We start from the raw sequence: 18,544 nt of genomic DNA, 5'->3' as shown, positions 1-18,544 counted from the left end.
TACTGACTCCCAGTTACCCTCTTCTGTCTTGGAGTCCCAGTTTGGATTAACTGGGCTTCTATTGTAATTCAATATTTACCTGACATCTTTCATCCAAGAACCTCAATGTACTTTACAGCCACTGAGTTTCATAACCCTCTTTTCCCCCATGAAGTAGAGCAGCACCATTCCCCTTTCACAAATGGGGAAACCGAGGCACCAAATGGCTCCGGGATTTACTCACAGAGGGACAACGGCAAAGCCAGGAACAGAACCCAGAAGGCTGGATTCCCAGTTTCCTGCTCTAAGCGCTAGAGAGCAGGCTAGGGTGCACCATGGAAGTGATGGATTGAATCTGATGGTCAGGAAGGACGCCCAGTGCTCCCCTTCTGTAGTTTCCCTTGTTGGAGAGTGCTCAAACTATAAGTTCCTGGAGCTCCACAGAGGCAACCAAACTCCAGATCCTTCTTTCCCTAGCAGCCAACGTGATGCTTCTGTTTCACAGGCCTCCCTCCCATTCCCACAGTGCTGCTCCGGTTTCGTGCCCCCAGGAGAGCCCGAAACTCCTCTGCTGCCACTGAATGAAGCTGCCTGGCATGCCAAGTACGCCCCAGCCCACCGGGAGTGCTCTGGGAACATAGCAGGAGTCCATGTTCACATGGTCAGACTGTGGAGAACCAAGCTCCTGCGGATGGGGAACCCAACAGAAAAGTCAGAACCTCTTTGCAGGGCTCCAGGAGCGGGTCTTAGAGAAGCCCTGCCAGTCAGCCCCATTGCACAGCTGCCGCTGCCACACGAGTGCAGGCCACTGCCTGCTGGAAAGGAGGAGGCACACTGGGGAGGCCTGGGCCCCGCTGTGGTACGCTCCCACCCCTACTGGCCGACTGACTGCTGGGACTGTACTCACTGAAAGGGAGCGATGGATTCTTGAGGGAGATCATACGTCGACAGCTGGGTCGTCTTGTTATAGAAAAATTTCCTCTTGGAGTTTTTGCTGAACGCCATTGTCCAAGGATCTAGGAGCAAAGCCACAGGGAACAGAAGGCAGGACCAGAATGGAAGCACAACAGATTGGGGGTGATTTGAGAGGCCAGCCTGACATCCCACTATTTTTTCTTCCCATCCCGCAAAAGGCCATGTGTACCCAAGCTGCTGTTAAGTCAGTGAGGCACACCCTGCACTCCCAGCCCAGCCCAGCCCGAGCTAGTTTGGAGAGTTAGCTTTCCAGTTACCAAACCAGTGATCTCAGAAACCAGTCAGGATACCGGTGAATGAACTGAAATCCCAGAGCCGCTGATCAAAACACAATGATGGCAGCTGACCCATCCTCCTCCCAACATTACCCGATCCAACCAAAACAGGACATGGGCCAAATTCAGCTGTTAGGTAACTTCACTGATTTCCATGGAGTTACACCAGGATAGAGATTGGCCCTCTGTTTTTTAAAGAGCTAAATTCCTTCGTTCTCCTGAAAATGGGGAGGAAAAAAGAGTTGCAGAGCTCTCCCTACCATTCACGGTTCTAACAATGTAGAGTCCCGTGGGCACAAAGTGCCTGTCGTCCCGGCCCGTGTAGGACAGCCGTGGTATTCCACCTGAGCTCTTGATGATCTTCATCTCTAACCTGAGTGCCGAGAGAAGGGAGGGATGGAGGAGTTCACACAAGGACACACACACATATTCAGAGACAGCTGCAGTAGAACTGGCTAGCACTGCAAATAGCAGAACAAACCATCAGACCACAGGCCAGTTCTCCATGTCTCCCCAGCCAGGGCTAGGGAAAAGGAGCCAGAACTTCCTGTGTGCACACACATCAGCCAGGCAGTCAGTGCTGAAACAAGGACCATTTCACTGATTTACAATATTTAACCCAATCAGGGTTTCCATTACAGGTACAATCAAACTGCAAATCTCTCTGCTGGGAACAAGTGTAGCTTTCTGTGACAGTGCAAGAAGGGACCTGACCTCTTTGGGCCTGGAAACAGCCATCAGTGCTGGGACTACAGACTTGGCTACAAGTTTATGTGAGCTGCCTCCCACTAGACAGTGAAACCATACATGCTGCTCTGGAATAGACTAGCCTCTGCAATGCAGAATTAGCAGGGTGACTGACTGACCCACAACGAATACCCCAACGGGTGACCACAGGCTCTCTCCCAGGCGCTTGTCTTGCAAATAGCAATAGATCCCTCCTTACTCTGCTGAAGCACGTGGCAGTTGTGAACACTGACTTGCTATGAAGCGTCTCACGGTTTCTCTCCACTTACCTTACAAAAATCTTTTCCATCTCCTCTAGTCTGTACACTTCCTTCACCCTGGGGAAAGAGAGACACACACTGAGGGGTTAGACTTGCCCTCCTTTCCTCTCCCACCCACTGATGCCTGTGTAGCTAGCAGCTACAATCTCTCAGGGCAAGACAGCAAGTGTAGCTAACGTTCACCCTGCTTTTGAATCATTGTTTCTCCCAGCTCAAGAGAATCCAACACCTGCACATTCACGCTCAGTCCACGTAGGCAGCATGCAGGATCGCTATTCTGCTGCTTGGAAGCCAGCCCACATTATTCCAAACATCCTGCGTTCCACATAACTTGGGGATCAAAGAGATTTTTGCTAAAGGCACATGGAGAAATCTTTTTACAGAAGGGCAGTTCCACCCCCCCTTCCCATGCGGGGTTATAAGCATCATGCTTACCGGGGTAAAATTGTAAAGCCCTTCAGCTGCAGCAGCCTGTATTTTCCACATCAACACCATGGACTCGCCCAGCTGCAGTTACTGGATGTGTATGCTGACATTAACTGAAATCCACTTGTTCTCCAGCCCCAGGCCTCCTGCTCTCACTCCCTCCCCCCTCACTCTTCTCCCCATATTACCCTGCCCCTCCACCTTCATATCCCCTTTCCCTATCTCCGTCCCCAACAAACAGCAGAACAAAACTGATCCAGGAAATAGGCAGAGGCTTAAAGGGGAAACGATAGGAATAAGGCGGTCGTTTTAAGAACCCCAAAGCCCCCCCTCCTTTTGTTAACAATTTGGAGCCAGCCAGCTGCGCACATGGCTAAGTTGCGTAGCTGTGCCACTGTTCCCCTCCACCTCTGGCCCTTCTTCCCCGCAACTGCTTCTTGTTTCAAGCTAGACTGTAAATTCTTTGGGGACAGAGACTGTTTCTTCCTGAGTGTTTGTCCAATGCCCCACACAATGGGACCCTGCTCCTTTTGGAGCCCCTGCACACTACCAAAATACAACTAATAAGTAAAGATGAAAGGTCAGCAAGCAGCCAACAGCTGGAACACTCTACCTGTACCTTACTCAGGGGTGTTTCCCAGCCAGGCATGTATATAGGCATGTACCTGATGCCTTATCCTCAAGCTTTTGGAGATCAGACAGGTGAGCCTTGTCTACACTAGGGAACAGCCATGTTTCAGCCACCGGCGGTCAGCAGCACAGCTGCACCTCCGTTAACCCATCAGTGTAGAAAAAGCACGTCATGGTTTGCACTGGATGAGCTAACTGGGGTTAACTCATCTACAAGTATGCATGTGAGATTAGCGCCAACTACGCCTGGGATAGACAAAGCATGAATGTCTGATCTCCAAAAGGTTAGTCTGAGAGTAGCTCAAATATCCAACCAGCAGCATCAACTCCAATATTTAAAGCGCCATTTGCCACCCTCTAGCAAAAATTAAGAGACCATGAGCTCTGACTACACATTGTGCAGGCCTGGGAGCAAGCCAAGCTACGTTTCATGTCTTCCTCCTCCAGCAAATTGATCCCAAAGCCCCAGCAGTCCCAAGATGAAGCGGGATGCAGAAGGAGGTGTCACTCACCGGATGGGGTTCATATCCGGCCGGCTGGGTTTAGAAACGGCTTTGACAAACTTCTCCGCTAGCTGAATCCTAGAATGACCAGGAAAAAGAATTCTGTGGTTTAGCTCCGGCGTGTTGGCTAGGTACAGTTTCCTTGGGACAGGAGAGAGTGCCAATGGGACCTCTACCCAAAAAGCCCAGCCTTACTCCACAGCCACCCAAACATACTCAGACACTGTCTGCTTGCCCAGCACTCCCAGCTTGGTGTCCTGCAAGCTGCAATTGCAGGGTTTATGCAGTAGGGATGGTTCTCCATAGGCTCTGCTAGGCAGACCTAATCCAGTAACAAATCCAGTAATGAGTCGATGAGCCCATTCGTGTATGAACGGGAGAGCGGGACCAGCAGATGTGCTCTGCTACGAAAGGAACTGAAGGGCTCTTCCCCCTCTGCTGCAAGTCACAACCCTTTCTGTCCAGACTGCCAACAGTGCACGGTTGCTGCACAGAGGGGGTGGGGGAAGAGAAGATGCACCCACTCCAGAGGCGGCTCTTCCACGGCTCATCTTTATACAAGCGCATCAGCTAAGCGCTCTCGGTTCCTCGTGGCCTTTGATCAATAGTGCAGCCACTGAACCAACGGAGTTACCCAACAACTCTCATCCACATGCATGAGAGGAGCTCCCACAGCCCTACCTACCGCTGGTTAAAGTGCTGCTCTCGGACATCATTGCCATTCAGCACCAAGACATCCAGGATGTGCACAGCCTTGATTTTTCGCTGGGCTTTCCCCTACAGAGAGAAACACAGGCCGTTACGTTACAGCTGTCTGTTTTACGCAGCGTGGGCATGCCTGTCTCCCACTACCACTTCGCTAACTTCAAAGGAGGAAACCCCTCCTCCTCCTTGTTTCTGCTGCAGGTTCTCCCACAGTGAATTCTCTGGGGCCTCCCCCACTTTCCCCTGCTTTAATCTGCCATCCTAAAAAACCCGCACATGTCAGATGCATCAGTCCCTCGGGGGAGGACTGGATACAACTCTAAGAAGCCCATCATCACCACTCTGAGCCAACTGGATGCCCCACAAAGTGCTCCCCTCACAAGGCTCAGCTTGCTGCACCACCTTCAGGAGCAAGGTGTGACGCCGTATGAGTATGGATGATCATCGATACCAATATTCCAAGATGTGCCATCTAAGGGATCATTGGAAAAGTTATAATTTGCTAAGTATGATCATATTTTTATATGTCTGTATCATCTTTGTATTGGGAATTATAAATATAAGTGATATATCTGTATCTCAAACTGGTGCTGTGTTTCTGGGTGAAACCCCCAGGCAGATTAGCAGCAGCACTACCCAACCACTTTGACAGCCCATCAAGGGCAATCAGCCATACAATGCTCCCAGAGAGAGAAGCCGAGGCTATGTCTATGAGTCAACAGGACATGCAGGGACATGCCTCTGGACAGGGGACTCCAAGTACTTTTCCATGCCCATGTGCTGTGAGCTTGCATTTGGGACAAGCCACATGGAAAAGGATATAAAAGGCAGCTTCACCATTTCCATTTTGTCTTCATTCCTGCTTCTTACCTCTGGATGAACTTCTCTACAATTGAAGCTGTGAAACAAAGGACTGACAGACCCTTCCAGGTGCTGGATATACTCCAGAGGAACTGTACAAGTCAGCAAACTCCACAATACTGCTACGAATCTGATAGATATGGACTTTGGAGTCATTTGTATGTATCTGATTGCTTTGATCATTTAACATCTCTCTTCTTGTTTCTTTTCTTTTAGATACTAAAGGATTGGCTGGCAGCATGGTATTTTGGGTAAGATCTAAACTAATATTGATCTGGTACTGTGGCTGACCCTTTGGGGATCAGAAGAACATTTTGGTAAAGTGAATAGTTTTAAATAACTTATCTCTTTACTGGACCTAGTTGCTGATTGGGAGCCAGAGACTGAAATGCAATTGTGTATTTCTTTTTTGTGGCTTCTTGATAACCAGTGTAGGGAATCAGAAACACTGTTTGTGACTGGCTGGTGAATCTAACTTCAGTGTTAGTCACCAGTTTTGGGAGAATCTGTGCTCCTTTTTTCAGCCTGCCCTGACTTTGGCATTTTCAGGCACACTACTGTCACACAAGGAAATGAGCTTTGGCCATGAACTCCCATGCAGCAATGCCATGTAGTGCAGATAAGCCTCCAGGCTGGCCCCACCTGTCTGTTTTTAATAGCTGCAAACATTGAGTGGCTGAGCATATGAACAGCTACTGGACATGTAGGCCTGTTTTAGGTCAGTGACTACTCAGCCGCATACAAACTAGCAAAAGGAATCTACTCAGCTTAGTTCACAGCAGATCACTGCAGTAACGCCACCATCTTCTACACAGAGTGCAACCTCCACTAGCCTTGGTAGCAAATGGTCACATTTCATGACCTCTATTGGTTATACTGAAAATTCCCTTGATTATCAGAACAAGTTCAGCATCCACCCCTCAAGGACAATCACAGAAGCAAAAGTGAACGAATTTTTCAATAAGCCTTTGCATTAAAGATTCCCCATATGTTGTTTATAATGACTAACGTGCTCAGTTACAGACCTTTTCATGTGCATGTTACAAAAATAAAACAATGCCGGCTACCAATCAAATAGTTCAACAAATGATCTAAGATCAATGCTGGGCCAGAGACAGTGCAGGAGGATAAATGCTTCTGCAAACACCACCACTAGTTGATGCTTTTGTAACTCCTTTTGTTGCAACAGAGCCAAACCTACTTCACAAACTCTGTGGAGTAGGAGAAGGCAGCCAAGTGGAGCACAGCAATTTTGCACAACACATGCATGTTATGTGTGAACATCAAAAGCCACCGAGGCGTGTTCAATCAGACAATAAGTCAGCCATGGAGGTGGTTTAGAATAACGCTGAAGGGAAGCAAACAGTCATCTACATATCTCTAGCTCTGAACAGTTCTGAACGGGAGAGGAGAGCTTATCCCAAAATAGCTTCCCTGGGAATCCTCTCTGAAGCTGCACGACTGGACAATCTACATTTCACACTAGCGAAGACAAACTGTGGGCAGACTACGTACTGCCCCTTTATGGGGAAGGAACAACCTCTGACCTCTCCTTTCAGTTCATGAACAATCTCCACAGAGAGAAGGGTATCCCGTGGCAGCTCAGTTTTCAAGTCCAGTTTTGTCCAGCGATCTGATTGGCGACCATCCCAGGTGTAGATCTGGGACTTCTGTGTGCAGACAAAAAGGAAAAAGCCACGGTTACACCCAGACAGCAATGGGAAAAGTTCTCTCTGCCTTAGTTCAACAGTAACATTGAGACTATATGCTTTCCTTCCTGCTGACAATAGGCAGCATTTCTTTATGAGACCTGTCAAGGAAGGAGCCTACATCTCAGCTGCAGAGGAACCAAAACACAGATCCTAAACAGTTAATTTGGCAGGATCCCTTGCCCCCCTACAAGAGATACTGTTCTGAGATGGGCAGTGAAAAGAATTATTAGATGGTGGGAATGCAGCACTCTCTGTGAGGCAAGATTTTCAAGACCAAGCTTATGTAGAATGTGGAGTAGATAGAGCAAGGAGAAAGGAATACAAAATAACCAAAGCTCTTAAATGTCCATCGGTCACTCCTATCCCCCCGGCCCATAGTACACGGGCAAGCAGGTTGGGATGAAATTGCTAAGCAATACCATTAAAACAGATGGTAAAAAACTAGCATAATTAGCCATGGAACTTCCTGCTATAGGATTGGTTATCAGCACTTACCCCTAACCCTAGCAGGAACTTCTGTTCACTTCCAGACACCATACATCTGTAATCTAAGACGTGGCGGATCTTCTCCAAGGTTTTTGAGTTGAGTGGTGTTGGTTTAAAACTAAAGATATCGATGTCTGTTCCCTGAAGCACAAAGGCACGAATGGTGAGTTACATGATACAGACACAACAATGGTACTACAGCAAACACAAAAGCTTTGAGTGCGTCAGGATGTGCCCTGATTTCAGCCACAGCTATTAGCTACCTAGGTGCAAATCCTAGCATGGACAAGCAAAGCTGCTGTTTGCACCCATGAGACTTAGCCTGGTGCACTAATCGGGGACCTAAAGGAAAAGCCAGCATCCCAAGCGTAGACAAGGTCTAGGAGAAATTAGACAGCTGAAGAGATCATGACCTCTACCCACCAAACTGTTCACTTATATTGAGGGGCTATTTCAGTTTCCCTGCTAAGCTACTTTAGGATGCACCAAGGGAAGAGTGTGAAGGGAAAAGAACAGGCCTGGATACAGAGCTATTTATTGACCTTCTACAGAATTGGTAGTCGAGGCCAAAGCTCTCTCTTAGCTAGAGGGGGACTCATTTCACCTTCACAGTTTGTTGGTTGCAGGCAACTAAGCTAGCCTCTTTACTTCCCAGCTGCACTGAATGCTTCCACTGCACCCCTGTGGCATTGGTAAAGGAAGGAACCTGCCCCTTCAGGGATCAAAAGCAGCACAGACATAACAGAAGATGTACTGTGCCCAAAGAAGGGGACAGAATGTGAGGGGAAGTGCTGCAGGGTCTGTAGGGGACCCTCTAGAATATTCATAGCCTCTCTATTGTTGGTTCATGAGTGGGTGGGGACAGCATTCATGAAATCTAGCTGGGTGTGGAGCTCCACCTGCTGTTGTGCTAGCTGATAACAGTACCTGGGGGGGTTTGCTGTTTGTCACTAGCAAGGCATTGTGAGAGACTGCCCATGCTGGAAAGTTAAGGGGGTACAGCAGTCCCACAGTTCCAGGATGCACCCCGGGGATCCCATCACAACCATGTACCACCTTTTCTATAAATGAGTGTCACGGTACAGCATTTCAGTAACAGCAAGATCGCAGCACACTTGGAATGGACCATGAAACAAGAGGCTCTCACAGGAATTCAATCCTACTGTGAGCTTCAAAAACTGTGCAACTTTCTGTTGCACCTCCACTCAGGGGCAAGACCCCTCCTGCAAAAGACCTCTTTATTCGCTGGCTCCCATACGGTGTCAGAGCTAATGACCTCAGAAGGACACTAATCATTAAAGGGATATCTACCAAATCTGTGGAACTGTCTCTCAAGGGAAGTAATGGAAACCCCATTGTTTAAGTAATTTTAAACTAGGTGTGATACTGAATAAAAAGAATAATAACCAGGTGTACACTAAGGTATCACCACTGTTACAAAATATGTCATGTAAGGCATCAATAGAAAATTTACAAATTGCTGACTATGCTTATCCTGTTTATATACATGTATCATCTTTGGATCTAAAGTTATGAATACTGGCTATGAATCTGTATCGCAAATATGAGTTGTGTGCCTGGGTGACATCCCCTAGATAGAGTTACATCAAAGCTAGATAGCTATGTGTTGATGGCCCATTAACACCACTCAGTTCACAATGGGCCATTGAAGAAACTCATCCCGCCCAGTTGGCTTTTCCTGTGGAGACCTCAGACAGCGTGGGACCCAGTGGCCGCCCCTGAGATTCAGCAAACCATGCAAGGACATGCGATGAGGACGTGATCTAAAACTCCATCTTCCTATATACCTAAGCTAAAGATATCTAAGTGGAAGCTGTGACATCACTGCTTTGTCTTCATTTCCTGCTTCGTTTCTCTGGACTGGATTTCTAACAAGGAAACTTTGAAGCAGGACTGACGACACCCAGTCTGTTTGGGTGATTCCAAAAAGACTTTTTACAAGTTAGCAGACTATTCCATCACTACTATGATCCTGATCTATGAACACTGAAAATCACTTGTATGTAATATATGATTCTTTAACCATTCAATAACTCTCTTCTTTTCTTTTCTTAATAAACTCTTTAGTTAGTTTACTAAGGATTGGCTGACAGTGTGATATCTGGGTAAGATCTGAAATATAAATTGATCTGGGTGTAAGTGTCTGATCCTTTGGGATTACTAGAACCTCACATAAGGTGAAATGGGTTTTCAGTAACCTCTCACTATATTAGACCAATTTGTTTGGATGGGAGCCAAGGGCTGGAATGCCAAAAAGGGACTGTGTTTGGCTTCCTGTTAACCAGTGTAGTACTACAGAAGTTCTTTGTTACTGGTTTGGTTAATCTAATTATAGAGTAAACTACCAGTTTTGGGGGACTGTCTGCCCTATTTCTTGCCATCTGCCCCGCGTGTGGCATTCTCAGTGTGGTCCATCCCAGGCACCCGATCACACTTGGCTACCTTGTTTTTTAAATAGGCATCCATCACCATAGCATCTGAGTGCAAACTCTTGGTCTTTTCCATCTCTGACTCCTCTGGCTCTGTGAGTAACAATAAGCATTTCACCCACACATTCAGAACAAACTTTAGTTTAAGATCTCACCTGGATGAGCTCAAAGAACTTGGACCTGGGATCAGAAGAGGATGGAGCAACTCGGGCCTGATCTGGAATCTGGAACAAGACAAAGGATCGATTGCAGGTCTTACTCCTTTCTGCACAGTCATGTTCCCAAGGCCACACAGCTAAGATTCCCACTGCCACTAAGGACACTCCAACCTCTGACCCTATGGTTCTTTCCATTCATATTGCTGATGCCGGGCTCCCCTTGCTCAGCTAAGCAGAGGGGGGTAGGCAAAACATGTGGCTTGACACAGCCCCAGTGTGTTTCATAGGATATGGTAGGAGATTTCAATAAATGATTTAGGTTGTAAGCTTTTTCAGGACCTAAATTATTTCTGTATGTTTTTGGAAAGTGCCTGGCAGATTTTTGGATGCTATCCAAATAAACAAATAATAATGGCAATAGCAGCTCCAGATGAAACTATACCATTTCACCCAACACTCATGATTAGCCTGTGGAACACTTTGCCACAAGATCCCCCACAACCCAAAGCTCATAGGGAAGACAGGCTGCAAATTAATAACTTTTTGAAGTGTTTTTTTGCTTGTGACCTACTGGCCACATAGCTTATTCACTGCGTTATGGAATATTCTCAGCTACAGTATAACTCTGCCCTTTCGAGTAACCAATGACCTGCTCCACAGGCAATACACATCAAGCATCTGTGTAGCTGATGTTTCCTGACCTGCACAACCCCAAATGTGCCCAGGAAACAGGATCTCTGATACTAATACAGTTCCACCCTATAGGAAAGGTGTTAATGCTATTGGCTGGAGTGCCAGAGCCCTTCCCACTCCCCACAGTGCCACAAATAAGAATGGAATCCACAACTGCCTTGCCAGTAGCATTACTCACTCCCCACAGCCGGAGGCATTCCTTTCGGATGTCAGCCTGCCGTGGCTCACACAGGGACCTAGAGAAAAAGCCAGCAGATTGTTAACACAGTGAAAGCCTCTTTGGTCTTGCAGCCCTAACATACCCAGCCCTGTCAGCTGCCTTGGAATAGCTACTTTGGGAACGAAACGCGTCACTTCTTAGCGGCAGAGGGCTGCAGTATTTAACAGAAGCCCTTTCCGCAATCATCCACCCACTTCATAATCTGAACCAGACATCAGCTGCCTCTCCCTGCCTCCCAACAAAAAGCTGATCGACGGAGGCTGCGGAGGAGGCTTCTATGAAACATGCTACAGCACTGTTAGGACCTTAGCTTTTCACAGTGCTGCACTAACTCAAGCTTATTCTTTCCCACAAGTGCCCTAAGAGGGGAGTAGTGTCTCCAGTTTACAGAGAAACAGCAGCACAGAGCGGTGCAATGATTAGTTGAAAGCTACACAAAAGCAGGATTTGTTCTCAGGAGGTCCCTGGTGCCCAGCCCTGTGCTCTATGCTTTGCACCATGCTGTCTCTGGATGACACTTGAGCAGTAAGTGCAGCTACCCGTGTAGCAAACAGCTATATGCCACGTTTTTCACTCTACGTGCCACTCTTCTATTCATGTCCCTTCTCAGGAAAAGGCCCATTTATGGGAACTGAAAGGTATGTAGCCCTTCAGTCTCCTTTAACTATCCCTGTGTTTCAGAGAGCAGAGAACAGCACATGCAGTGACACTAGCTAGCCTAGTAACTGTAAGGGCTACTAAGCCTCCTGCTTCAGGGCCAAGCCAAGCACCAGCTGGGGTCAGGAAGACATTAAAAAAATGGGTAAATCAAGCAGGCCATTGAACAAAGCACTGTTCGGAATTGCAGTCAGTAAATTCAGTCCTCACCCAAAGCCCCACTCCTTCTTGAGGTAGATACTCACGTGTCTTGAACAAAGGAGTGAATTTTGGCTAATGCTTTGATCTGAACTTTACAGTGGCTGAAAAAGAGAGCGTAAGTTTCAGTCAGGGAGCGAGTTATCAACCACGCAAATTGTTCTGCTGCACAAAGCAGGATGAGCAAGGCGCAAGTGTGACTGCTCGAAAGCTGGACTCTCACGACCCAGAATGCCACCATGACAAATGCAGGGTCACTGGGCAGCACGCCCTTCACGTTCCCAACACTGCAGTGTCTCTCCCCTTGTTGGGCCAGTCTGCTGCTTGGGGCCTCTCCAAGAGTTACTCTTGTAACTGAGCAGTTTGGCAGCTTTAAGAGAAAGGGCACCCATTATCTCAAACAGCTGCAAGTCACAGTTGTAGGTGACTGACTTGCTGGAACTGGCTTTCCCCTCTCATTGCTTTTGCACTCACCTTTCATTTGATTGGACCATGTAGTCGTAGAACTCATGGTCACCCTTGATCACTTCCAGAGGGACAACAAGATTTACATCCATGTCAGAATTGCGCAGCTGATTGAGTTTGATGTTCACCATGAAGAGATATTCCCGCACGTCATCAATGCCTGACTTGAGCCCTCTACACACCACGTACCTGCAAAGCAAGCCAGAGACTCCACTTGGAATGACCTCCTCCCACACATGCAACTTTCCTTTCATCCCCCCCACAATCTCAGTAGCCCTCTCCTCTGGCTTCCCCAATGCCAGGAACTTCTTTGCCCCAGGGTACCCTTGCACTGCTCATGGTAGTTTTTCCTTTTCCTAATCTCTGCAGGAGTTGGTGATCTCAATCCTTCACCAAAAATCCCCTAATTTCACAGGCTCAGCTCTCTTTAAAGCAATAAGCTATCAGAGCTAATGCTAAAAAAGAAAGTCAGTTTTAATCCTGTTCTGAGTGCAGATGTAACTAGCCCATTCTAGCTCACAACTCTACCATGGCCCTGGTACGGCAGCAGAACTGACTGGCACTGGAAGATAAAACTTCCTGGTACAGGCTAAAGTGTATGTCTCACTTTATTTCGCAGCACACACTGCAGCTGAAGGACATCAAAAGCAGCATGCTCCTTTAGAAGGTTAGCGCATGGGACCAGGTCTCTGGATACCTGGCTTCTAATGAGGACTCTGGCATGGATTTCATATTTTCTCCAGCTCATAGGCTGCTTAATGCAGAAGAGATTAAGGAGGACAACAGATATAGGTTTCCAGATGAGTTCTGGGTTTCAGATGAAGTGCAGAGATAAAGGGAGGATGTTCTAAGATGACAGAAGTTGTGGAGGAGAAGGCACTTAAACTAACAATGGGCAAATGGTGTGAAAGCACACAGGTGTTACTTAAAAATAGATGTGTGTTAACATTAATGTTCCCTTGGCATGTCTTGTAAGAGTTGTGGCTTTGGAAAGTTTCTCTTCCTAACCTCGTTGTGGGGCATGCTGTGTGTTATGTTGCTGCTGCCCTCCTCCCCAGAGATGGCTGCGTTTTAGCAGTGTCACAAGTACAATTTGCACAGCATGACAGGATCCATAGAGATGAAAACGCACCACCGTAATGGACGGAACTTACTGCTAGTTTAACTGGGTCCTTAGACTGCATCATGCAAAATAGAACAGATTTTACACTGAACTCCACTGTTCACACACTGGAAGCATACAGCATGGCCAGAAACACACCATGGTAAATTGGTAAACAGCCTCTTAGACGTGTCAAACACTGTCATTTTCTAAGCATTTAAAGTATTTCCCCCTTTGAGAGGGACACTAGCTGGCTCCCAGAGGAGACAAGTCATGGCGTTTACACAAAACCTGCAGTTATACAAATGCAGCTATTGCAGTATTCAGGGGAAAGGGCTAGTTTAATTCTTCTTCCTCCAGAATCTCACCTCTCTGAGTTCGCAGGACGGCTCGTCACAGGTTTAAAGAGACTCACGCGCTCGAAGCAACAGTACAGCAAATATATAAGCCCCACACTGAATGGTGTGAACAGGTCGAAGGTTTTGCAAATAAAGTGTCCTCCTGTAGCAGAGAGAGGAAGTATCTTGTAGCCAGCAGATTGCATGAGGGAAGAAATACCAAGTGTCTCAATCACCACCCACCACCACGCACACACATGGTCACTTTTGTACAGTTAAATTGCATCAGAAAAACACTTTCATAAATCAGTCTAGTAAGATGAACCAACTAGGTACCACGTACCATCTCCCCTTTAACTCCCCACCTTCCAAAGACCCAGGAAAGAGAGAGGCAGCTCCCAGCTAGATGGAGGGGATGTCACCTAAGAACAAAGCACTCTGCCTGCTTCTTCCACAGCACTGCCAACCCAGCAGCCCAGAATGCCAGCATGGCAGCATAGTGTGTGCAATCCTTTGACAGTGAGAAGCTCTGGTCCCTGCCAAAGAGCCTCAGGCTGGGGAAAAAACTGCATTTGCAATGAAAATCTAGTTTAAAAACATTTCATCTCAATAGCAGCATGTCCATGCCCTCTGCCTTCAAGTGAGTCTCTTTACGTCCTCAGGGCAAGACAGACACACTCAGCTTCAAGGTTCTCATTCCCCCAAGAGAAAGACCCAGAGGGGAGATACAAAGAAGGCCACTATGCTTATGTCAAATCACACTGAGAGGCCCGCTGGATTACAACTTCAAATACTTGTGAACCCAGTAGACAAGACAAGCAATCACTTGGCGAATGTTTCTAACCCCTTCCACTCCGGCTTCTCAGCGCAGGACTGTCTGCTCTGAAAGGGCGCAAGGAACGTTATCCGATCTCAGCATACGGGAAGAGTCACAAAGTGGATAAACTATGGCAACTGTCACTTAGGAAGAGGTAAGAGAAAGGGAAGCATCTCCTCATTCTGAAGCCATGGTGGTGGTTTCAAGTGGGAAAGGCCACAAGGTAGAATTACACAAACATTGGGCTGCTCTTACCAGCCTGCTGGTTTGCTTGGGAAGAGGCTGCTTTGGCTGGTAATGTGTAAGAGTCAACAGTAAAGCAGAGATATTACTTAAGATATTTTGCCCCTTCACCAGCTGAAGGGAACACAGCCCTTGCACAGCATGTTTCCCTGAGCTTTTTGCTATCTTATCACCAGGGTCTAGGGGTACACAGCTACTAGAGTCAACAGGACCTAACATTATCCCATGAGTGACTCCCTGAAATGTTCTACAGAATCATCTGCAAAACTACCCAAGCCCTGAAAAGGAAGGGGAGAGACAAAGAGAAAAAATACCTGTCCGGATAATAGAGAGTCCTGTAAGGAACTGGCAAAGCATCAGCTGTTTGCTTAGAATTTCCTGTAGGTTCTCCTGACCCTCCACAGAGAAACCCTGAAACACACATCAAATGGTGATCATCTTTGGAAATCTTTTGGTTAACAGGGGAAGTCTTATAGAAGTATACAGCGAAATTTTGTAAATCGCAACAGTTTCTATGCCCTGGGATAAACTGCTGCTGTCAGCTGATTTCATGGCAAGCCTTGCCAAATCTCACGCAGTAACTGAGAAAAGATGTCACGTCACCAGTGTACTCTGGCTGATGGCTACGGTCACTCATTGCAGAGAAAAGGAGGAATGAACACACCCCATCGGCCATTAAGAAGTGCACCCCCTTGCGATCCGTGTTGTCCAAAACAAAATTCCGGAAAGCAGTGATGTTCTCTGGACGGGTGATATCTCCATCTCCATCAATCCCACCCTCTCCTAAAGGGAAAAGAAAAGGCCGCCATGAGTTTGTTTTCAGAGTGCTTGCAAGAGACCAGGACATGCAAGTGAGCAACACACTGAACTCCAATGATCAAACATTACCAGCATTTAGTGAGTGAGTAACACAGAGCTTGGAAACTGCATCAGCACCATTCCGAAGAACTCTCACAAGCATGCTTTTTGCTAGAAAGAAGTCAGCACAGTTTTCTTTGACCTGACTGGGTTCTGCATGCATTAGCCAGACTGAGCCAAATCATGTCATTACTTGGTTTTAAAAAATTATGGTTCAGCCTTGGTGAAGCACAGATTGTTCCTTCCTCTGAACAGGGCCTGACTATGCTACAGCACAATACTGTCCCTTCCATCCAGGAAGGAACAAGTCAGAATTGGTCCCCGTCAGAGCTTTAACAATGTCAATTTCATAGTGCGGATGGACCCTTGACATAAAGCACAGCTTTGCAAGGCTTTGTCTATGCCAGCCAGAGAAATTGCATTAGCAAGCTTTCACTAAAAACCTGATCACCAGGGTTCTCTGGAAAGGCACTAACAATTATTTCCAAGCTCAGTGTAGTTTGGCCTTACAGATGTGCAAGTGTGCTTAGCAATGAACTATAAAGGGGGAAGAGATGTTCAACGGGAGAACTGTTTTTAAAGGGAGCATTTTATAGATTTCTCATCTGGCTCTTTTAAAGGACAGGTCTATATTTTCCCATAGTTGGTATGTTAAAAAGCTGTGTCCTGGAATAGACTCTAGATATTCAACTAATTCCCAATCCTGTCGTATCTGTAATGTACTCTTGATTTCTATTCTCTGCAAAGTTTCCATGTCTACTGTTTCTATTAGCTGAATGACAGAGTGACTAGAAAGGCACATTATCAAGAGAAAACAGCAGAGCTCAAGGTGCACAATAGTTCTTTGGTAATGAAATTCCTCATCAGTTATTCTGCCACTCAGAGGAATGGGACTGGAATTTGTTCCCAGTCTTCTTTGCATTTGGTGCCAGGATCAAGGCATTTTCTTCCCGTCACCAGGAGACAAGTTTGTATGTTTCTCACTAAATTTTAGGGCACAGTAGGCCCAGACAAAAAAGGGAAACATGAAAATGCATCAAAATCATTGAGCAATTCACTTTCACAGCTATCAACTCTCTCCATAAGAGCATTGACCGAGAGTGAGATATGAAGATCCAAATGCTAGGATGATCCTTTTCACAAAGTTTATCTATCCCCCTTGCTGCTCAATGAGAACTTTCATCTTCCTGATATGACCCAGAGGTGCCAGACAACCACCAAAGTTCATAATCTGAAGATGTCAAAAGTGGCTTTGGCTTTTCAAAATCAGCCAAAAAGTAAATAATGAGCACCAGCGATTGGTTGTATGGGGTTCTTGTTGGAAAGGCAGACGGGTTACTTCACTTTTTGCAATTCAGTCATGCTTAGGTTTCCTTAACAAAGCCTGAGATTATGTGTAGTGAGGTTTGCTGGCAATTCCCTCATTCCACTTGCTACTAAGAGATGCAGCAGATGGAATCAGAGTTACCTGCAGTTACTAGGAGTACAAAATAACTTAAATCATCAGGAAAGGTTCTGTAAAGAAGCAGTCTAGTAATTAATGCTGGGGGACTGGGAGTCAGAGCTAGGTTTCTATTCTTGGCTCTGCCAACTGATTTTTGGTCAAGCCATTTCATTTCTTTATGCCTCAGTTTCCCCCATCTGTAAAATGGGAGCAAAACCTCTGCGTTACCTTAAAGCCTTGAGAACCTCAAATAGGAAAGTGCTGCAAAGTCCAAAGTATCATTATAACACACACAAGTTGGACCCTGAACTGCAGAAATAGGACTTGACATGCAGACTTGCAATCCTCAACCCCCTATTATATGACAAATCCTCTTCTATAAGGATGGCTCTAGGATGGTTATTGTGAATAAGTTTCTCCATAACACTAACGGACTCTCAGTCCTCCTCCTCCTATGAAGCTGAACCTCTGTAGTGCAGGCAACGATGCCATACACACAAACATGTGACACATACCATAATAAGGCTCAAAGAGCTCGCTGGAGGCAGAATAGAAATCCTCCAGTTTAAAGTCATTTGGTCCTTTCAAGGTCATGCCGAACCCTTTTGCGTGCCACTTCTTCCTCCAGAGAACGTACTCCGAGAAGCCACCGGGGCCAGCACATACATCAGCAAAGTAAAGCAGCTCTGCTCCCCACTCCTTTATTAGGGGCTTCTGCAAGAGGAAATTGGGAAAATTCTAATAGACCAATAAAAACTTCCCATCAAGCAAGCAAACTACTGCAGCCCACTGCTATCCTCCTGCACCTCTAAGCTAGGGTCTCTTGCTCTTTAAATCAGCCTTTGTCCCTAGTGGCGCCCTGAGGAATCTTCCTCCCAGTGTCCCTTTTCCCTGGGAAGGCAGCCCAGATTCAAAGGACAAGAGAGACCCTCACCCCATGAGAGTCCTTCGGGTTTGTGAACATGTGGTCGAAGACGTAGTCCATGTTTGCCATCTTCATCGCTGCTCTGTGAACGCACAAAAAGGGCACTTGTTAGTTTGCCCCAGGCTCATCAGGCCGCTGCACCCAAAAGGAGAAAGGTACTGCAAACTCAGAGGCCCTGCAGACCTGTTCAGGAAGAAGACTCCCCGGATCATCTCGTAGGGGTTGGACTTTGTCCGGGATCGGCGCATCTCCTCTCCGTCCAGTTCATCGAACACGCTCTGCAAATGCAGAACCAAAACTATGCTAGCCATGCCACAGGCAGGAGGGACAGCCAGCTCAGGTGATTCCCAACCCCATGGCGATTTCCTCCTCACAATTATCTCTGGACTCGGCCAAGACTGGATGACACCAACATAG

The 18,544-nt window shown here is 46.8% G+C and overlaps 1 protein-coding gene across 1 annotated transcript in view; it reads right to left on the bottom strand.

Annotated features, from left to right (window-relative positions):
* CMTR1 (cap methyltransferase 1) overlaps nt 1-18,544 on the bottom strand; it is a 45,186-nt gene that overhangs the window by 4,984 nt on the left and 21,658 nt on the right. The window contains exons 7-23 of the mRNA XM_067564754.1: nt 18,311-18,405; nt 18,137-18,209; nt 17,718-17,916; nt 15,565-15,683; nt 15,215-15,311; nt 13,871-14,003; nt 12,410-12,589; nt 11,983-12,039; nt 11,039-11,096; nt 10,165-10,233; nt 7,569-7,700; nt 6,909-7,031; nt 4,481-4,572; nt 3,805-3,873; nt 2,246-2,293; nt 1,490-1,602; nt 887-995 (exon numbers count right to left, since the gene is read on the bottom strand). Of these exons, the coding sequence (XP_067420855.1) occupies nt 887-995; nt 1,490-1,602; nt 2,246-2,293; nt 3,805-3,873; nt 4,481-4,572; nt 6,909-7,031; nt 7,569-7,700; nt 10,165-10,233; nt 11,039-11,096; nt 11,983-12,039; nt 12,410-12,589; nt 13,871-14,003; nt 15,215-15,311; nt 15,565-15,683; nt 17,718-17,916; nt 18,137-18,209; nt 18,311-18,405 (1,766 nt within the window). The remainder of the gene's footprint in view (nt 1-886; nt 996-1,489; nt 1,603-2,245; nt 2,294-3,804; nt 3,874-4,480; nt 4,573-6,908; nt 7,032-7,568; nt 7,701-10,164; nt 10,234-11,038; nt 11,097-11,982; nt 12,040-12,409; nt 12,590-13,870; nt 14,004-15,214; nt 15,312-15,564; nt 15,684-17,717; nt 17,917-18,136; nt 18,210-18,310; nt 18,406-18,544) is intronic.

The sequence above is a fragment of the Emydura macquarii genome, unplaced genomic scaffold (assembly GCF_026122565.2).
Source record: "Emydura macquarii macquarii isolate MOO-44397 ecotype Brisbane River unplaced genomic scaffold, CSIRO-AGI_Emac_v2 contig_2676, whole genome shotgun sequence".
Lineage (NCBI taxonomy): Eukaryota > Metazoa > Chordata > Testudines > Chelidae > Emydura > Emydura macquarii.
Note: the sequence above shows the minus strand (reverse complement) of the source record. Positions and strands in the feature narration are given on the sequence as shown.